General features: G+C 41.1%; 1 protein-coding gene across 1 annotated transcript in view; it reads left to right on the top strand.

The window, feature by feature from the left end:
- The window catches only part of nfia (nuclear factor I/A), a 166,544-nt gene that overhangs the window by 127,495 nt on the left and 18,758 nt on the right, over nucleotides 1-20,291 (top strand). Inside the window, 3 exon segments of the mRNA XM_054626830.1 lie at nucleotides 8,513-8,578; nucleotides 10,187-10,261; nucleotides 19,578-19,695. Of these exon segments, the coding sequence (XP_054482805.1) occupies nucleotides 8,513-8,578; nucleotides 10,187-10,261; nucleotides 19,578-19,695 (259 nt within the window).

Genomic DNA, 20,291 nt, shown 5'->3' with positions numbered 1-20,291 from the left:
GATTTGCAGCAGAGTGACAGCGCTCTGTTTTTATTTTGTTTATTTTCTTAGTTTGTTAGTTTAGTTTTATGATTATGAGTTTGTTTGGGGCAGGATTTAAGGACTGGAATACACTTTATTTTGTTTTGGTGAATAACAATAAACATAGTAAAAAATAAGATAGGAGCAATTACTGCAACAGTCAAGAGACATACATGAAATAGAAACAATACAAATATGAAAAATATAAAAAAATATGTACAATATATGTGTTTTTAGAATGATTTTATTTATTTTATTAGGAAATAAATAACCAGCAGGACTTGAGTTTGAAAATGATGGTCTGTTTTGTTTTAGTCGTATTATAGTATTTACTCAGTTCTGTGGTATTCAACTTATTTATTGCCACATTGTAAAGGTTGTATTTAATAAGTGTTTCCTGTTTTATGGCTCTTTTTCTCTGTTGAATGACTCGTGTTCAGCATTGTCACACTGATGTCTTCTTTGTGTGTTTTTTGGATATTGGAACCTCGCTAATGAAACCACAGTGTGGCTCAGCACTTTCCTTTAAAATGACTGTTTTACTTCTTTACCCGTTTATGATTGTAGTTTGGGATTCATTATTTATTCTTTGCAGTTTTAGTATGTTTTCTTTTTCCTTCTCTTTTTTTTGTTAGTTTAGTTTTCAATCAGGTGACATTTTCTTCTTCTTCTGTCTCTCTGTCAAAGACAAAAACAAGAGTCCTGTAGAGTGACGAGTCTCTTTACAGCACAAAAATAAAAGTTTAAGGAATCAAGATGAAAGTGCCACTTTACATGAACATTTTTAGTATGACGGTTGCCTTTAGAAGTTTGGAGCCTTTTTATTTTCCCATATTTTTATAGATATTATGATGACGGACATGGCGTTTGGCTCTTCCTTCAGAATTATCTTATCTCCTTTTTTTAGCAGCAGGAACAGAGTGGAGCACAACATTTGGGCTCTTTGAAGAGAGAAGTCAAAAGACAAATCAATGCCTTCTTTGAAAGTGTGCGCTGCCGTTTCATCCCGTTTAGATGATAATCAGCAGCCAGAGGTCAGAGGTCAAATCACATTTATATTTTTATACCAGTTAACTGGCTGGTTTCCAGTTGGAATCACTGGGGGAACCCGCAGAGTTCACGGAACCCGGCTGATTAGCTGCGGATTCCAAACCAGTTTTGGAAGGTTCCTGGAAGGTTTTTGGAGGGTTTTTGGAGGGCTTGTTGTGTCTGTGTGTGGTTCAGTGTGTGAGTTTCAGTATGTGTGTTTGTGTGTGTGTGTGTGTGTGTGGCGGATGGCTGGTAATGGCATCGGCCCTCTTTTGTTCTGGCAGAAGGTGGCGAATGGCAGCCGCTCAAAGAAAACAGACAGAAGCTGCAAAATGGTTGCCAACGCTTTAAGATGGCTGCCAGGCTGGAGAGAGAGAGAGACGGCTACACACACACACACACACACACACACACACACACACACACAAACACACAGGCCGGGGCATTGGGGCGACTGTCAGTGTATGACAGAAAATGTTAAAAGTGTGCGTTTGTGATCGAAATTGTGAAGAAATCAGTGTGTGTTTGTGTCTGAATGTGTGTGTGTGTGTGTGTGTGTGTGTGTGTGTGTGTGTGTGTGTGTGTGTGTGTGTGTGTGTGTGTGTGTGTGTGTGTGTGTGTGTGTGTGTGTGTGTGTGTTAATGCTTACCCGTGTGTGTTGCAGTTGGCAGCGTCTCCTTGGCAGCGGCGGCTGGTTGGGCGTCCAACAATGGAGACGGCTAACGGGATTCTCTCTCTCTTTCTTTCTCCCTTTTTTTTAAACACCGTCGAAGTGGAGAGAGACATAAACTACAAACAGAGAAGAAGAGAGAGAGATCGGCCGTCTTCTTAAAATGGCAGCATCTTATTGGCAGCGGCGTCTTGGCCTCGGCGTCTGGCCGACACAAAGCCTCGTCTGCCTCGTCTGTTTGTGCACTTTTATTATATAATTAACGGAACACAACTAAAACAATGAACACACATATCGACTGTTTTAAGGCCGCGGCATTCGATTCGTCCTGGATGCCATGTGTGTGTGTGTTGTTGTTTTGTTTTTGTTTTTTTCAAGTGTGTTGTTAGGTCACGTGGCAAATATTAAGGGGCTTCTACAAAATGGCGGCTGGTGGGCGACGTCAAAATGGAGGCCAGGGGTGTCCAGTCACTCAGAAGAATGTTTTTAAAGACGTCTGTTGTAATGCGGCAGAAAAAGAAAACTTGGCTTTTATTTTGGCGAAGGGTCATGTTCTGTGTGTGTGTGTATGTGTGTGTGTGTGTGTGTGTGTGTTTGGCTGGCGAACCCGGCCGTGCAGACGTGCCAGAGTTCATGATTCCAAGCCGGGGTCTCGATCCCCCGACGCTGCCTGGGAACACAAAACAATCGCACCTCCTCCCGCTGCTGCCGCTGGCTGAGAGAAACATCATCAGCTTTATTTAGCCGTATTTCATAACTTATTTATTTTATACTATTGAAATGTTTTTGCACGCACGTGTTTCTGTGTGTGTGTGAAAAATAAAGTGGCTCCTACTGACGCCAAAAAACAATTTTTAGGAAAAAGAGCAAAATTATTAATAATCTAAACTTTTAAATGCTGTTTAATTTATCACAGTTTTAATTTAAAACAGCATATTTAATACACAAATCTGTGCTCGTTAGAAATTCTTGGGTGTATGACTTTTTAATTTTATACTGTGCAGTAAGATTTTAGTGACGCAGCAGAAAAGAGGTGAGTTCCATATATTATCACATAATATAAAGCACAAAGACACTGCTCACCTGCTTCGTAAAGCAGTACCTGTGAAATGTGTTGAGACATGAAGAAGAGAAAAAGTGAGTGGATCATGAAGTTGGGATGAATGATTCCATTTGAAGGATTAGATTCATGTCCTGTGGGTTTTATTTCAACTTAACATTTCCCACAATGACTTCACACACAAACAAAACACTTTGATAATCCAAGTAACAGTATATTAAATAAATGAAAATAATTAATGTTATTTTTCCAGAAAGAGAAGATGATTGACAGACATTATATTTCAAGACGTTGACATTTGAAAACAGAAGCAAAATGTTCTGTTGATCCCTCAGTGCCGCCCAGGTGCTTGAACCAAGCACGCCTTCTTCTATGCATTTTCAAATTAAATTTACAATATTATTTAAATGTTTTTACTTGCTCTGGTACCTTGAGGTGTTATTAAACAGGGCCTCTTCATAATGACTGTATTTAAAGGTCCATTCAGTAATAAAGTCATTTACAAAATAAAGGTTTGTCTCTTCCTGTAGACAAATCTCAAACAGCATCATGAAATGCTGATGTTTTTTTAAAGACCTGTCATTCAAAGACATCCTCCTCCAATCCTGCGGATGCTGTCTGTGGGGGCGGTGCTTCGATCTGACTTAATTTATTCTGTGTGTGAGACTTAAGAGAGGCAGCTGATTTGTGGCCTTTATAAAAAAAATGAATTCATAAGTCTCCTCATTTCATTAAAAGCTAAATCAGGGCTCGGATCGATATGGAGGACCAGGGGGCGGGGGTTGTTTTTTCTCCCACTGCTCGGCCACCCAGACGGGCGGGAAACTCTCTCCGTCCACGTTGTCACTTCTGATCAAATGGCTACAGCAAAATCCTTCCAGTAAAAAAAACCAAAAACATCAACATCAACATCTCATGTCCTTAAAGGAAGTTTGATACGTGCTCGTAGCGGGTTTCATAGTAATCTCTCTCTTTCGCTCTCTCTGTATCTTTGGCATGTCTCTCGCCCGAGTCAACGGCCTCTCTCTCAGCCAAACACGCAGAGAAAAAAGAAAACGTCTTGGCCCGCCAAAACAGATCACTGTTCCTTTTTGTGTTGTCTTATTTTTTTCCCTCTGTCTTTGTTTTGCCTGTCGCTCTGCCAAGAGACGACAACGCAACCCCAGTCTGACTCGCCCAGAGAGAGAGAGAGAGATCTGTAGAGATTTTTAAATAAATGCTTGAGATTCAAAAGAAGAAGAAAATAAATTTGAGCGACGGTGAGGTTTCTGCCTTATTCTGGCGGCCATGTTGGGACAGAATCACAGGAAATGGACACGGCGGTCTCTCCAAAAGCGGCTCCAAACTTTTTAAATGTAGTACATGATTCCTTTTTTTCTTTATAAGAATAAGAGCGTGGAGGTTTAAAAACATATTCATGATCTTTCTCCATTGTGGTTCAGTGGTGGAATGTCACTTAGTGCATTAGTGTACTTATTTTGCAGTTTTAATGTACTTGCACTTTTCGTCGAGTACTTCCATTTTCCAGGCAAATATTGTACTTTGTAACTCAATGTTTTACTTCAAAGGTACCAAAAGAATATATAGATGTATATAATACAGTAGTTCAGATGCAAACAGCCTTATCTCTCTCTTTTCGGCCTTTCTGGGAATCTCCAAACAGCCCCCCCCCCCCTTTCCTAGAAAAGAGGCTGTTCATGTCAGAGAGAGAGAGAAAGCAGGGCCGGGCGAGCGACCTCCGGGGCCACTGAGTTTGACTTTCCCACAGACGGAGAGAGAGAGAGAGAAAGACCTCTGCCCTCTCTCTCTCTTTTCTTGGTTCATTGTTTTCTTCTAAGTGCTCTAATGTGTGTGTAAGCTTGTGTGTGCTGTGCATGTGTGCCTGTGTATTTGTGTGTGTGTGTGTGTATTTGTGTGTGTGTGTGTGCGCGCGCTGTACAGAGCACATGGGAGACGACAGCAGAAGGTAGAGCGAGGGCCGAACAAATGCAGAGACAAAAGTGTTCACGTCAGTTTGGTTCCCATTTTAGAGAAAGTGTGTGTGTGTGTGTGTGTGTGTGTGTGTGTGTGTGTGTGTGTGTGTGTGTGTGTGTGTGTGTGTGTGTGTGTCGTGTTGTTTTGTTTATTTCCACGGTCCACTACACTCAGTCTATAGCTGAAGCCCTGGAGAGGAAGAGGAGAAAAGAGGAAAAGAGAGAAAAGAGAGACGGAGGGGAACAACTCAGTCAACACCACTTGTTGAAAATAAAAGCGCGCATGGCAGCAGCTTTTGTTCCTAAATGGAGGTTTTTACTTTGGAGCCTGGTGACTGAGAGAGAGAGAGAGAGAGAGAGAGAGGGTTCAGTATTTCACATTCAATTATTTTATTGATGACATCATCAGACTATTGACTCAGAGTCAAAGACATTTTTGAAAATAAAAGCATGTGCATGTTTGTACGGCGAGAAAGAGAGAGACAGGAAACAAGAAAAGACAGGAAAGAGAAAAGAGCTCACCTTTAAAAAGAAAAGTATAGTTGAGTAGATAAAGGCTTTTATTTTGAAGCTGTGAGAAATAGTGACAAGGGAAACACATATAAATAAAATAAGGAAAATATGAAAGCAAATGAATGGGCTTAAAGGGCTTGCTTTTAAGAACTTTTCAAAATGAAAGCATGGATAGCAACAACTTGTGTGTTTCCAAGAGGAGACTGAAAGATAGATGGGAAGAGAGGAGCAAAGAGAAGAGGAGATGGAGGGGAAAGGACACCTTTATAAAAATAAAAGCATGGATGGCAACAGTTATAACAGCTGTATGGTGTGTTGTTTTAGCAAGGCTGTTATTCTGACACCTGTGTTGGAGAGAGTTTTTGAAAAACGAGAAAGGGAACAAGAGGACGACTTAGAAAGGAGGAGAGGAGTTAGACCGGGCCTTTCAAATTGAAAGCAGAAGACCGCAGCAACTTTTTAAACTTTTAATTTCTAGCCTTCTGAGACAGAGAGACGGAGTCCGTTCCCAGTTTGTGATCTCTGGTCTCGCTGGGTTGGCCTCTCCTTCATCTCAGCGGCGTTTCTCCCGGTGTGTACAGAGGGCTTTTATTTTGCTGTCTGTTTTCGGATTCCCCCCCTCCCCTCAGTGGGGGGTGGATGCAGACGGTCCGGTCTGCTCCCACGCCTCATTAGCATATTTAATTAACCTGGACGGGGGGGGGAGACGGCTGAATGAGAGGGGGAGTTTGACGGGGTAGGGGAGCAGTGTGTGAAAGTGCCCTCCAACACACACCCATCGGCAGCACCCCTCGTCGTCGTTCCCCCCCCCCCCCCCCGGTTGCCGTGGTTTCAGCCCTGATGCTCTTTGTTTTAGGCTGCTGAAGCAAACAGACACAGTGAACAGCATGCAAAACAAGGCTGATAAATGCTGCACTTTGTCTCAGTGTGTGTGTGTGTGTGTAGGGCAGGGATGCCTCACTGCAAAAAGTTTAAGTTTTTAGGAAATTAATTGAGCATTATGTAGAAGTAGAAATAAGTAACCTAGTGTTAAAACAAATACCTGATCAAAGCCTTGGATATGAATTATCTTTATATGGATATTTGATATGGCTGCTTCCGTCGTTGTAACTAATGAGCTGGTAGTCCATCCAAGCAAAGCATCCATGAAGACCACGTCACTTTTTTCAGCGTTGAGGCCTTTCCTGCTCTTTGCCGCCTTTTCTGCTCGCTTGTTTTTCAAACAAACACAAAGATGCATTAACCCTGATTAACCCTCAGCTAGTTCAAAAAGCTTATTCTATGGTTTACTCAATATATGGATATATGGTTTATGGTGTTGTTTCAGCTCGGTGCCGAACCTATGTCAAGTTTACACTCAGTGAAACGCTTCATTTTAGACCGATTGTTCCCAAAGTCCTGTTTGTGCTAATGTGAAATCAAGTTCTTAGAGTTGAATCACGTTTAGTGTTTGGTGATTCCGTCATAATTTTAAAAAGGTTTCACCGAACTGGGCGTTGTTATAAAACCAAACCTGACTGGACTCCATCCGTCTCAGTCCGGTCCTGAGTCATAGCCCCTGCTGCGGCGGCCGGCTACAGGGCGGGGGGGTGGGGTGATGGGTGATATTTCCTTCCCCCCCGACTATTTTATCTGCAGCGCGGCCGATCGATGCTCCTGAAGACGCTAAATCATTTGTAGGAGCGGAGCTGCATCGGAGCAGAGAGCATGCTGGGAAAATAAACAGAGAAAAACAGAGGCAGATACAGAGAAGAGGAGGGAGACGGGCTGCGTTCAGAAAACACCAAAGAGTTTCTCTGTTAAATAATGTTGAACACGTCCCATAATCCTCTGCAGGGTGACGAGCAGAGTGACAGCTTTGGTTTCGGTCCCGTCTGTCTTTCTGTCCGTCAGTTTGTCTCGTTGTCTTCAACTAAAAACATTTTCTCAAGTACCGTTCTTAAGTATAAATTTATGTCGCTCGTACTTTACTTCAGTCTTTCTTTCTTTCGACTTTCTTTCCACTCCATTTATCTGACGGCTTTAGATAATTTACAAATTAAGATTCTTACACACAACATACAAAGTGCTTAAAGAATATGTTTAGTTGTAAATAAACCACGTACGGCCAAAAAAGATTAGTCAATTAATCAGTAAGTCAATTAACAGAATATTGGTTGTTTTTTATAATAAAAATATCAAATGTATATATATCTTATATATATAGATTTGTTTATATATATATATACAGTATATATATGATTTAATATGATTGTTATTATTTAATAAGTTCATTAATAAATGGCGGACCAAACCTCAATAATATTCATAATTTTACAATATATTTCTAACACTATATGTATAGAATTTCTTAATTATGAATTAATATTAATAAATATATGAATACAAATGATTAATAATAGATATACATATTTTTATTACTTTAAGTACATTTTCCTGATTACAGTTTTGTATTTTATTAGAATAAAAGGTAATATAAGGGGTACTTTTACTTCTGCTACTTGTTTCCAGTACTTTTTTTTACCGCTTTATACTTTCACTAAAGTTAATTTTGAATTCAGGGCTCCTGCTGACTCTGTGGTGCTGATGTTGCACTTCAGTAAAGAGTGTGGATGAACACTCACCTGTCTGCTGCAGCAGGTAGATTCTGCCAGGCAGTCTGGTGTGTGTGTGTGTGTGTGTGTGTGTGTGTGTGTGTGTGTGTGTGTGTGTGTGTGTGTGTGTGTGTGTGTGTGTGTGTGTGTGTGTGTGTGTCTGCGTGTTCGTGTGTGTGTGTGAGAGGTGAAACCCAAGTGTTGTGGTATCCAGCTCCATATGCACACACACATACACACACCTCATTGGTATTAATGTGTGATGGAGCTGCTCAGGGTTTCACTCAAGTTTATGTCTTGAAAATTTTTAAAATCCATCCACATGATTTGATGTTCAGGTCACCATAAGAAAACTGAAAAAAACATCAACCAGGACAGAACATATGAATAAAAATAATAAAACAGAAAACGTGTCTCCATGTAACTACACATCATAAGTCAACCTGTCCATGTTTCAACAATAAATTAATTTAATAATGTCTTAAATAAGAGTGTTTTCTTGTCGGTGTTAAAAACTCCCAGCTGTCAGTGAACTTACAATCCAATCAGGAGGCAGCACCGTTGTGAGCTCCTGTTTGTGTGTTTGTGTGTGTTCTTAGTATGTTGAAGTTGGACTCCTCCTCATCAGTCTTCATCTGTTTTTCTCCTCCAGAAACCGGCCAATCAGAAAGCCCCAACCAGGCCAGCGAATCAGATATCAAGGAGCAGCCAGAGAACGGTAAGACCTCATTTACACACAGACACACAGACACGTACACCGGGGACACACACCTACGTACGCTCTTATACAAATTGCGCTGTATATACTCACACACACACACACACACACTCACACACTCAGGGTGACCCGTGTTTGACCCTGGTGGTCAGACAAAGTGAGGCTGTGGTTTTATCTCCCTTTCACACACACTCACACACACAAGCTGGATCAGGGAAGTGTGTGTAACAGATTTTTTTTGTCTGTGGGTGTTGATGGATGTCAGTATACTATGTGTGTGTGTGTATGTGTGTGTGTTTGTGTGTGAGTATGTGAGTGTGTGTGTGTGTGTGTGTGTGTGTGTGTGTGTGTGTGTGTGTGTGTGTGTGTGTGTGTGTGTGTGTGTGTGTGTGTGTGGAGGATATCCTCTCTGGTTTGTGTGTGTGTTAGACCTTGACCCTGAGGTCCAGCTACTTGTCAGTACACACACACATACAAAGAAATACTTCCAGCTGGTAGTAATTATCCTTGTTGGGCAACAGAAGCTTCCACTTCTCATCTATACTACTACTGATCCTGCTGCTGCTACTACTACCACTACTGCCACTACTACTGCTACTACTACCACTACTATTACCACTGACAGCACTACTACTACTGCTTCTACTGCTATTTATACTACTACTACTACTACTGTTACTATTACCAATGAAAGCACTATCATTAATACTATGATTAATACTACTACTACTACTACTGCATCTGCTGGCACTGGTGCTCTTTTTAGTACTGGTACTGCAGTTACTACTGATAGTACTACTATTTATTTTCCAGCTACTACTGCTGCTAAAACTGCTACCTACTTATACTGCTACCACCAATTATATCGGATACTACTACTGTTAACACTGATACTACAACTATTAATTTTACTGCTACCAGTAGGACTATTACTACTGCTACTTCTACCGTTAATGCTACTCATAGGCTACTACTGCTTCTAATACTACTTCTACTAGTGCTTTTATTATTACTATTTATTCTAATGATAGGATACTACTGTTAAAGCTGACAATACAACTATTATGACTACTGCTACTGTATCTACAACTATTATTACTGTACTACTACAAATCATTGTAATGCTATTGTTAATACTACAACTATTATTACTGTACTACTAGTCTTAAGTATATCGCTACTGTTTCTACTACAACTATTTTTAATGCTACTACTACAATTAATGCTACTGCTACTGTTAATACTACGACTACCATTACGACTGCTTTACTACTATTAATACAACTCATATGCTACTAGTGTTACCGGTGCTTTTGAATCTACAACAATCATTGTAACTACTACTAATGCTACTGCCACAATCTCAACTTTCTACTGGTACTACTACTACCTGCCAATACTACTTCTACTTCTTGTACTAATACTAATACAACTACTGGTACTGAGACTGTTACTAGTGGTACTACATCCACAGTTTTTTCCTTTACTACTTCTATTCATTTAAAAATAAATCAACGTTTAGTCAGTTTTACAGTCAATATTCTGATAATGTCATCAATATAATAATTTAATGTAATAATGAACCCTCTCTCTCTCTCTCTCTCTCAGGTCATCTGGGTTTTCAGGACAGCTTCGTGACGCCCGGCGTCTTCACGGTGGCCGAACTCGTACGAGTCTCTCAGAGTAAGTTCCTCCCCTCTCTCTCTCTCTCTCTCTCTCTCTCACTCTATCTCTTTCTCTCTCTCTCTCTCTCTCTCTCTCTCTGATGGAGCGAGGCAGAGCAGTGATTGGATTGCAGATCTGTCATCGATAGAGGATCTAATGTAATTCCTCCAGACTGAACCAGACGCTGCTCAGCTTAATGAACACACACAAAAAGAAAACACACACACATAGCCATGAAGAATACTCTGGAAAGAGTACAGTACAGAGATGTTATATTTTCCCGCTGTAAAGTGAACACGTCACTAAAGACGTAGGAACACAAAAACAATAAAATGTTTATCAGTCATGCGGGAACATTTAGGGGGGATCTAGAAATGGATTAAAATATTAATAACTATGTTTTCTTTATCACCTGATTCCAAAGTTTTCAACCCTAAACTTTTCAACAGTTTTGATAATATACCACATCATGCTGTAAAATAACACTTAAACATTATTTTTTTTATTATTTTAATATTCCACACATTTTGATTGCCTTCACTCAGCTGTGAGCAGTCTCTCTTTTTGAACTAATTTAATTAAGAGGAAATATGGGAGGGGCGATCAAGAGACTGCAGAGTGTTGGAGACAGAGGGGGGGGCGAGATGGACGTGCGATAGACAGAAAGGACAGGAGAGAGAGAGAGAGCGAACGAGGGACGAACGTGACCTTTAAAAGTGCCGACATGCAGGAGAGAGAGAGAGAGAGAGAGTGACAGAGAGCGCAGTGGGATCTATATGAGACTGTCGATCGCCCACCGCTAACAATAGGCCGATGTAAAGTGCCTGTCAGCACACACAGAGACCCCTGATCAAAGAGCCATCGATCACACACACACACACACACACACACTGATCCCTGCCTGATCAGATGCACGCCACTGCGCATGCAAAATCTCACATAGTCACTTAATCACACACACATCCTGCCATAGGTTTGTGTGTGTGTGTGTGTGTGTGTGTGTGTGTGTGTGTGTGTGTGTGTGTGTGTGTGTGTGTGTGTGTGTGTGTGTGTGTGTGTGTGTGTGTTCCTGGTGCTCTGCGTAGGTCTGCAGTGGCGTTTAAACTTAAGGTACTGTAGAACATTTATTGATACTCTTTGCTTGTACTTTACTGGCGTATTTTCTTTCCATGCTACTTTCTACTTCCACTCCAATGCAATCATTTGACAGCTCTAGTTAATTCACAAAATGATGAATTTTGCCCACAAAACTATATGAAAATGTTCAAACACAGATGAAATGATTACCCATGATACTGCTTTTACATAACATTCACATATTGTTCTCAGATAAATCAGCTCCACTACAGCACTGGTGTGAACCTTTGTGTTTTTAATTAATTTAAACAACAATTAGTTTGTGAGCACATAAAAAACTACAATTCCCATGAAAATATACCAGCAGTTTCTTACAACATCTTAATTTGGTTTCTTTATCCTTTTTTGTAATATTTATTGTCTAAAAACATTTACAGCTTTTAATCCTCTCTGTCCTGCCATTTGGACTGGTCTGGGGATTTATGGGAAATGGTGTTTGTTAAAGGTTGCTAAAAACTGAAATATTAAATAAACAGAGTTATTGGATCTTAGATCAACTTTTTGTAACATATTAAGTGAGCCACGCAACATACTGATGAGTTCCAAGGCTGGATATTTCGCTGTTAAAGTTGGTAAAAATGTCAATGGGATTTTGAATGAGGTTTCCTCAATTCTGGAACCAAACCTGGAAGTCACATTAATTTCTTCTTGCCTTCAGTCCTCAATCTGCTCTCTACAAGAGGTTTTTCGGACTACAATCAAGACAGATGGGTGTCTGTACTGAGCAATAACATTTAAGCACCTTAAACATTAACCAAAGAACAGTTATAAGACTCTTAGCCTGAGGTGCGTTTTAAAAGTCTAACGGGAGCAGCAGTTTTGAATTAGATTACTCTACAGTACTTGTACTTCATGGTCCTCCTGTAGTCTTCACTCAGTATTACTACATACTGAGCAGTAGATTTATAGTGAATGTCCTGAACATTTATGTTTCTTTTCACTCTTTTAGTGTGACTATGATACAGTGGTGTAAGGTAGTCAGGACGGGCCCCGGTGCAGGCTAATCACTGGCGCTAGTTACTTGTTCCGCTTTTAGTTTGAAAGATATGGGTTTGCCCTTTGGGCCACTTTTCATAATATAAGGCTACAGTTTTTTGAACACAGGCATATATCTGAGGTGGCAATCTGAATCACTAGCAAGAGCCTGTTCTCTGTCCATCTCATTGTTGGAGAGCCCCCCCACCCCACGGGCCCCAAAGCAATAAACTATGTCTATTGACGCCCCTGCTCTCATAGTTTTAAAACATTTGTAGAGCCAATGTTTTCTTTTCACAGCCAGTATGAACAGAGGGAATGATAACAGCAACCACAAACTCTGTCAGTGTGTAAAAAGGAGTTCACAATTTAATATAATACAAGTTAAATAAAAAGTAGTAAATATCTCTGGCTGTAGAGCTGAGCTGGTTTCATGTTGGTGCAACACGCACACACACTTTATGGTTATATTGTTATACTCACACACACACATAGACGCATTCAAGCAGACACAAATGTATTCACAGATGCACACACCCTTTCTCTAGTGTGTGTGTGTGGGTGTGTGTGTGTATTGTGTTGGTCAGCAGATTTGCAGTGATGCGGCTCTGGAAGAATCACTTATAGATTAGAGTGCAGGAGAGTCTGGTGTGTGTGTGTGTGTGTGTGTGTGTGTGTGTGTGTGTGTGTGTGTGTGTGTGTGTGTGTGTGTGTGTGTGTGTGTGTGTGTGTGTGTGTGTGTGTGTGTGTGTGTGTGTGTGTGTGTGTAACCTGCTAGCTACTCCAGGTTGTTAAAAGCTAATGTACCTGCATGGTGTGTGTGATTGTGTATGTGTACATGTGTGTGAGTCAACAACATTAACTCTTCACTTTTCATTTATAACAATTAATGATAAAAATAGACAATGAAATATGTGTCTGGAAGCACACTCAGACACTCACACAGCCAACAGAAAGACCTGATCATTTATTCAGCAACACTTGAACTGTAAACCTGTTTAAATCTCATAACTCATGAGCTTCAGCGTGACGCAAAAGAAAAACAGAAACGAGCTAAAGCTGAATTAAATAGGTGTTATGCTAAAATTCTGATTCACACCTCTGAGCAATTGCAGCTGAGGCTCATGGGTGTTGTGGTTTTTGGTGCCAGAACCAGACTAAGAGTCTACAGCCATGCCAATAGATATACAGGGCTGTATTTAGACACAGGATGCTAACATCAACATGCTCACAGTGACAATGCTAACAGCAGGCGTAATGTTTACCATTTTTACCATCTTCTTTCAGTGTGTTAGCATGCTAGCATATACAAATTAGTAGTAAACACAAAGTCCATTTGAGGCTGATGTGAATGTCATTAGTTCTACGGGTAGTTGGTCTTAAACCAAAGAACTCATTAAAATGCCAAAATCACCAAAGTTATTACAAATCATCACGAGGGGAACAAAGTGGAGAACTTCTTCCAGCCGCTGCCTCCCTCTGAAGTTTGCATCGACATACAAACACTGAATGAATATGCATGTGTGTGTATGTAACTCATACTGTACAGGCTACACTCATGCTATACATGTTGGGTGTTTTATAGAGGGAATGAACACACACACACACACACACACACACACACACACACACACACACACACACACACACACACACACACACACACACACTGGGGTCTGCAGGGGTGACTGAAGCCTATAGCTTACCAGAAGATGAGAAGTGGTCGGCCGGGGGTGGAGGGGGATTTGGGGTTGGAGGAGGTGGTATTGAACACAGCATACACACACACACACACACACACACACACACACACTCACGGCTGGTGACCTTGGCGTTGTGCAGCCATTACACAATTCACTGGCAGGCCAATCGAATCTCTCTCTGTCGATCAATATCCTATTAAAGCAGCACACAAAGAGAGAGAGGGAGAGAGGGGGGAGAGAGAGAGAGAGAGGGAGAGGTTGAGAGAGTATAGGTTAGCGTAGTGGCCGTGTATTAAATGTAATTGGTCAGTTCAGTATATTTCTGCAGACTGGATTCTGTCTTCTCCTCAATCATCCCTCGTTCCTCCCCTTCTCTATCCCCCTCTTTCTCTCTCTCCTCCTGTCTCTTTCTGTCATATACCCTCTGCTTTTACTAGTGTTCCCCCAAAATCTCCTCTGTAACTCTCAAACTACCTTCATCTGTTTCCTCTCCTCTCTGTCAGCCTGCATTAATTACGCGCCGGTTGTAAAGCGTTCACTTCCTAAATCCGTGAGTCACCTCGTGCCATCCAGAACGACACACAAAAAAATGTGTATTTCTGTTGTTGGGCCGCTGAGGTTAAGGTTTGGTTCGGTTTAGAGAAAGATCACAGTCTGGGTCAAAGGTTGAGGGGACTTTTGTCGTCCCGTTTACAATAATAAGGGGAAAATCGTGGTCACGGTTAAAGGAAACTCACATTGCAGTTCCTGTAGAAAACAGGAAGCTCTGTCCTTATAAAGTTGGGATGGTCCAAAGTTTGGGGACCCGGGGTAAATATTTTCTGTCCGACCCTTTGTGTAATGTGCAGTTCAAATACAGAGCACACTGCACATGGCAGCTATACTTCTTTTTACCAGAAGACCAAACCTTATTTAGAAACATGAACAATGTGAGCTAGTTATAAACTAAAATAATAAAGGTCTATTTTTTTCACATAGAGCCACAAATGTAGGCACCAATACAGCTCGTTGCCCTTGTTGATAGTGTACTTTAGGACTTGGGTGGAGAGCCTTGGTAGCCGCAGGGTTAAAACGATGCCACGTAATGGCATCATCCCTGTTTAGATTCCAGCTTTGTGGGCCTTTTATTGCTTGTCATACCCCTCTTTCTCTACCCCATTGTCCAGTCTCCCTTTACACTATCCTGTGACCATTAGAGGGGGATGTACTTTACTGCAGCAGATCTGGAACTAACAAACTACCAAAGCCCACTTATAAGACATTTAATCAGGTCCCCTTGGGCTCTAGGAAACTGGGATGGGCCGTTTTAATATTTTGTGATGTATTAATCAACTGAACTGTAAAACTGAAGGTATACAGCAGGTGTTTAAAGCAGGACTGTGTTTACACTGAGTGCCAGGTATAATGTATAGAAAAACACCAGAAATAGACCTACAGGTGACCTTTGTGTCAAATTAAAATCCAATGAACAATACCAGGGCTACAAATATATTCTATATAAACAGAATACATACATAGCCTACTGTTAATACTCATGTATAAATATATATATATATATATATATATATATATATATATATATATATATATATATATATATATATATATATATGTCCTAATTTTCTGTACTGAGAGCTGCAGGTCTTTCTCTGTTTCTCTGAACCACTTTGATGTTTATAGACACTTGTAACAAGCTCAATCTGCTTCACACACACACACACACACACACACACACACACACACACACACACACACACACACACACACACACACACACAGATGCATGTCTGGAGTGCCAGGACGCACCTTGGCACTGACACAGATTTCATACACACACACACACACACACACACACACACACACACACACACACACACACACACACACACACACTTCCCTCCCAGTGTGTCAGGGGAGCTGATATTAGACGTAAGGATTTGGGGATTAAGTTGATATGATAGCATAACACTCCTGCTGCTCACACACTGAACACACACACATCTACAGAGAACACACACACAAGCACACACACAAAGAGATAATAAGGCAGATGACCCACTTGGCACTTTCCAGTACCTTCATCTGGAGGCATTCCCACCCGACACACACACACACACACACACACACACACACACACACACACACACACACACACAGCGATGCAGGGATGAAAAGATGAATAAAGCTGGAGGCCTGCATGGTTCAAACTCATCCATCCCTCCTTCCTCCTGCCCTCCGTCGCCCCTGGCAACACACACACACACACACACACACACACACACACACACACACACACACACCCACAAAGCCTGGTGGTGTGCCAGCACCATATGGGCACCACCGCACAAATGGCACAAAGATGTCACATCACAATGATAATGCCAATAATACTACTAATAAAACTGATGCAACTGGCTATACATGTACAATAAACCATAATAATCTAAAGGAACAGCCCTATAAGAAAGTTATAAAATAAGTGAATCATTTATTCATTATGAGATTATAACATAGAAATGTTGACTGATATGAAGTAATAATAAGATGATACAGTAAATGACCTTTAAACATTATTAACACAGTTAAGATGAAACCAAGCTTCTGCTGGCAAACAGCCAGGTTGTAGCATCAAAAGACAGAAAGGTAAACACACAGAGGAGCTGTATTAATAAGTAAAGTTATTAATCAACCAAGACTAGACTATTTTAAAGTCCTGGTAGCGCCCCCTACAGGCTGCAGTGATGGTTACAGACATACTATAAAAGGAAATAGCACTGCATTCAAAACAACACAAGGGTCTACATTGGTTTTCAAGTTCAGGTACAGGTACAAGTACAAGTACAAGTATAGGTACAAGTACAAGTACAGTCACAAGCGATGAACCTGTGATACAGTCTCTGAGTTCTCCTCCTGTAGGTAAATGGCTCCAGAGTGTGACTGATGGTCACGAGCAGTAGCTCCTCCCTGCCACCCTGGGCATCATAGGGTGGCTTGGAAAAAAAAAAAGCTATATGTGGATTTGAATTTGATGAATTTACTGTTCATCAGATCTTAATGAGACAAGAACTGGCTAGCAAATGCGCCCCAGAGGGACTTTCGGTTAGCGTAGGGTGCGCTATCTCGCTAATTCTTGTGCTGTTGCTTTGGTCTGAATCTTTAACCGCGCCCCATTAATTAGAATATCACATATGGAAGTAAAAAGAGCTGGGAAACAAATCGAACTATATTGACTAATTATATGTATAGATTTAAATATATATTTATATTTGTATTATGTGTATTGGTTCATTTACTTATTTTAAATACAATTTTATTTATTTATTTTTATTTTTATTTATTATTTTATTACTGACTTAAATGGCATTCCAAGTATATCCATGGAGCTGCTAATAGCTTATTCTCCTGTACCAGTACCAGTAGTCACACACACCGATGTACAGTACATGCTGAACACACAGCACTTGTTACTTCATTTGAGTAGATTTACATTGGATGTACTTAGTTGCACATGAAGTACTCCATGCTAGACCTTGAGGAAAGTAAATGGCCAAGTGTGTGTGTGTGTGTGTGTGTGTGTGTGTGTGTGTGTGTGTGTGTGTGTGTGTGTGTGTGTGTGTGTGTGTGTGTGTGTGTGTGTGTGTGTGTGTGTGCTCTCTCAGGCCAGTTCTATCTCTGCAGGGCAGAGAGAGAGAGAGGGGTGATAGATAGATAGAGCGAGTTCACGTTGCTGAGCTCAGCAGAAAACTACCCACCAGGTCCTGTCAGTCCACCTCCTCCTCCTCCTCCTCCTCCTCCTCCTCCTTTCATCCCATCACGCCATCACGCTCTCCGTCAATAAAGCGATGAAGAGGAGGTATGGAGGGGGGTTGAGGGGGGCTCGAGGCGAGGGGCTAGACGGATGTCCGGGTTTGAAGCTGATTGCTGCCTTTGTTCAGCAGGATTTTCAAATTGAAGCGTTTGACAACAAAGAGGCCGACTCTCTCTCACTCTCTTTCTGTCTCTCTCTCTCTCCCTCTCTTTCTATCTCTCCCTCACTCTCCCACTCTCTCGCCCCTTGCTCCCTCACTCCTTTAATAGTGAAAGCCCTCACAGGCCTTTTGTGCAAAGTCTGCCCTCCCCGGAGAGAAGTAGAGGAAGAGAGAGAGAGGGAGATATGCGGAGGAGGGTAAATGGCAGAAGATGGACAGATCAGAGAGGGAAAGGGAAGACGAGAGGAAGAGGAGCACAGTTTGTTTTTGTTTATGGATGCTAATGTCCTTCCGCTAACTGATCTCATGTACAACTGTTACATAATGTCACCGTTAGAGCGCCGTGCTAATATTTAACGTATTAAGAGTGGTATTAATACACAGCAGAGAGTGGGGAGGAAATAAAATACAGGAGGCTGTTTGTTTTCTCACCGTGTCGTTTGTTCAGGAAATGATGATGTTGAGATGTTTTCTTTGAAGACTTATGCAAGAAAACTTTGATTAAAGGGAGGCAGGAATTACAAAGTCCCCAAGTAACCAAGAAGAAAGTTTTGTTTAGATGTTTCGTTTTTTATTCCTGGCAATGGCCGTTTTAGTTATATTTTCTCTTAAACATAGTATTTAGTTTTACTTAAATGTAGCAATTCTTCAACTTTCTTTCTACAGCTTGTTGACTAAAAGTACAGCCTATAATCTGCATCAAATAACACTCTTCTTTTTTTGGAAATTACAGTACCCATGGCTGGTACCCCAACTTACATTCACACAGAATGTGAGTATTACAGGAAAAAAGCAGTGTACTTTTACTCAGTTTTTCTGAGCTTTCGCACCACGAATCGACCAATCACGTTGGTCGTAACATACAGGTTCAATACATACACTATAGTGTGCAACATCACACGGAGGCTCTGTAGTCTGAGCCAAGACGGCAAACTTTATTACTCCTTTCAACCTTGACAAAGGCAGCGCAGACAAGATCCAATCCTTCTGTTCTTATCTTTCACAATAAAAGCCCTAGACATATATACACTTTATAACTGTTTACCAGAAGGAACGCAAATTCCCTCAGAGCATTTGGCTAAAAGGAAAATCTATAAAATATCTTACAGTAGCTTCAGGCTGTACAACAGTTTACCTCAGACAGGCTGCCAGATGTTGCTCTGGGTCAGTAGGTTCTTCGTAGTCGGTCTTCTGCCTGAACGAGTCCATTCAGACCTTTTATTGAAAACTCTTGCAAATCTGCACTGCTGCTGGTATGAATAGTTTTGAAGCAAAAGTATTTCGCATATTCACGACATTTTTTGCTCACGAGAAAACCCTTACTGCTTCTTCTAAGGACCCTCCTTACTTTGGGTTGGGAGTGAGTCAGTGCTCCAAGTGAAGGAGTAGTTCAGGGTCCTTTTAGAGGTTTCCTGGGCAACTGGGTGGATACCAGGTTAGACCCTGAACAACTGGAGGGATCATACATTATAAAAATGAAATGTGGTCATGTGAAATACCTCAAAATGTCTGTATTAATGCTCTTTTTCTCTCTCTCTCTGTTTCTTCCAGCACCTATCGCAGCCGGTACCGGTCCAAATTTCTCCTTGGCCGACCTGGACAGCTCTTCTTACTACAGCATGAGTCCAGGAGCCATGAGGAGACCGCTGCCGAGCACCTCCTCCTCCAGGTACAAACGCAAACGCGCCCTAGATCTCAAGTTCTTATTAACTATATCTGAAACCTTCTTCACACCTCTGACACACCTCTGACACAGGGACATACTGAGACACAACTCCTTACTGACGTGCTGTGGTGGAATGTATCTAAATACATCTACTCGAGTACTGTACTTAAGCACAAATTTTAGGGACTTTACTTGAATATTTCCATTTGATATTACTTTATACTTTTACTCCACTACATCTCAGAGATAAATATTGTACTTTGAATGCACTATGAATACTTTAGCTTTATGTACTTTAAGTACATTGTGCTGATAGTACTTAGATATTTTTACTAAAGTAAGGTTTTGATTACAGGGCTTTCACTCGTAGTGGAGTATTTTCACTTTGAGGTATTAGTACATCTCCATGGGGAGTTCAAGAAACACATTAGATTGAATCTCAACAAACAGAAATCATACATATTAATGTACATATACTGCATGTGTACAACACACACACACGGGATGAAGAGCTGTGTGTCCTCAGAAATACAGTTTCATGTTTAGTCTTCACAAAGCTTTACTACACACACACACACACACATGCTTGCAGGGTTTGC

Source organism: Anoplopoma fimbria, chromosome 3 (assembly GCF_027596085.1).
Source record: "Anoplopoma fimbria isolate UVic2021 breed Golden Eagle Sablefish chromosome 3, Afim_UVic_2022, whole genome shotgun sequence".
NCBI classification, from domain to species: Eukaryota; Metazoa; Chordata; class Actinopteri; order Perciformes; family Anoplopomatidae; genus Anoplopoma; species Anoplopoma fimbria.
The sequence above is the reverse complement of the archived record's forward strand: the minus strand, read 5'-3'. Positions and strand labels throughout refer to the sequence as shown.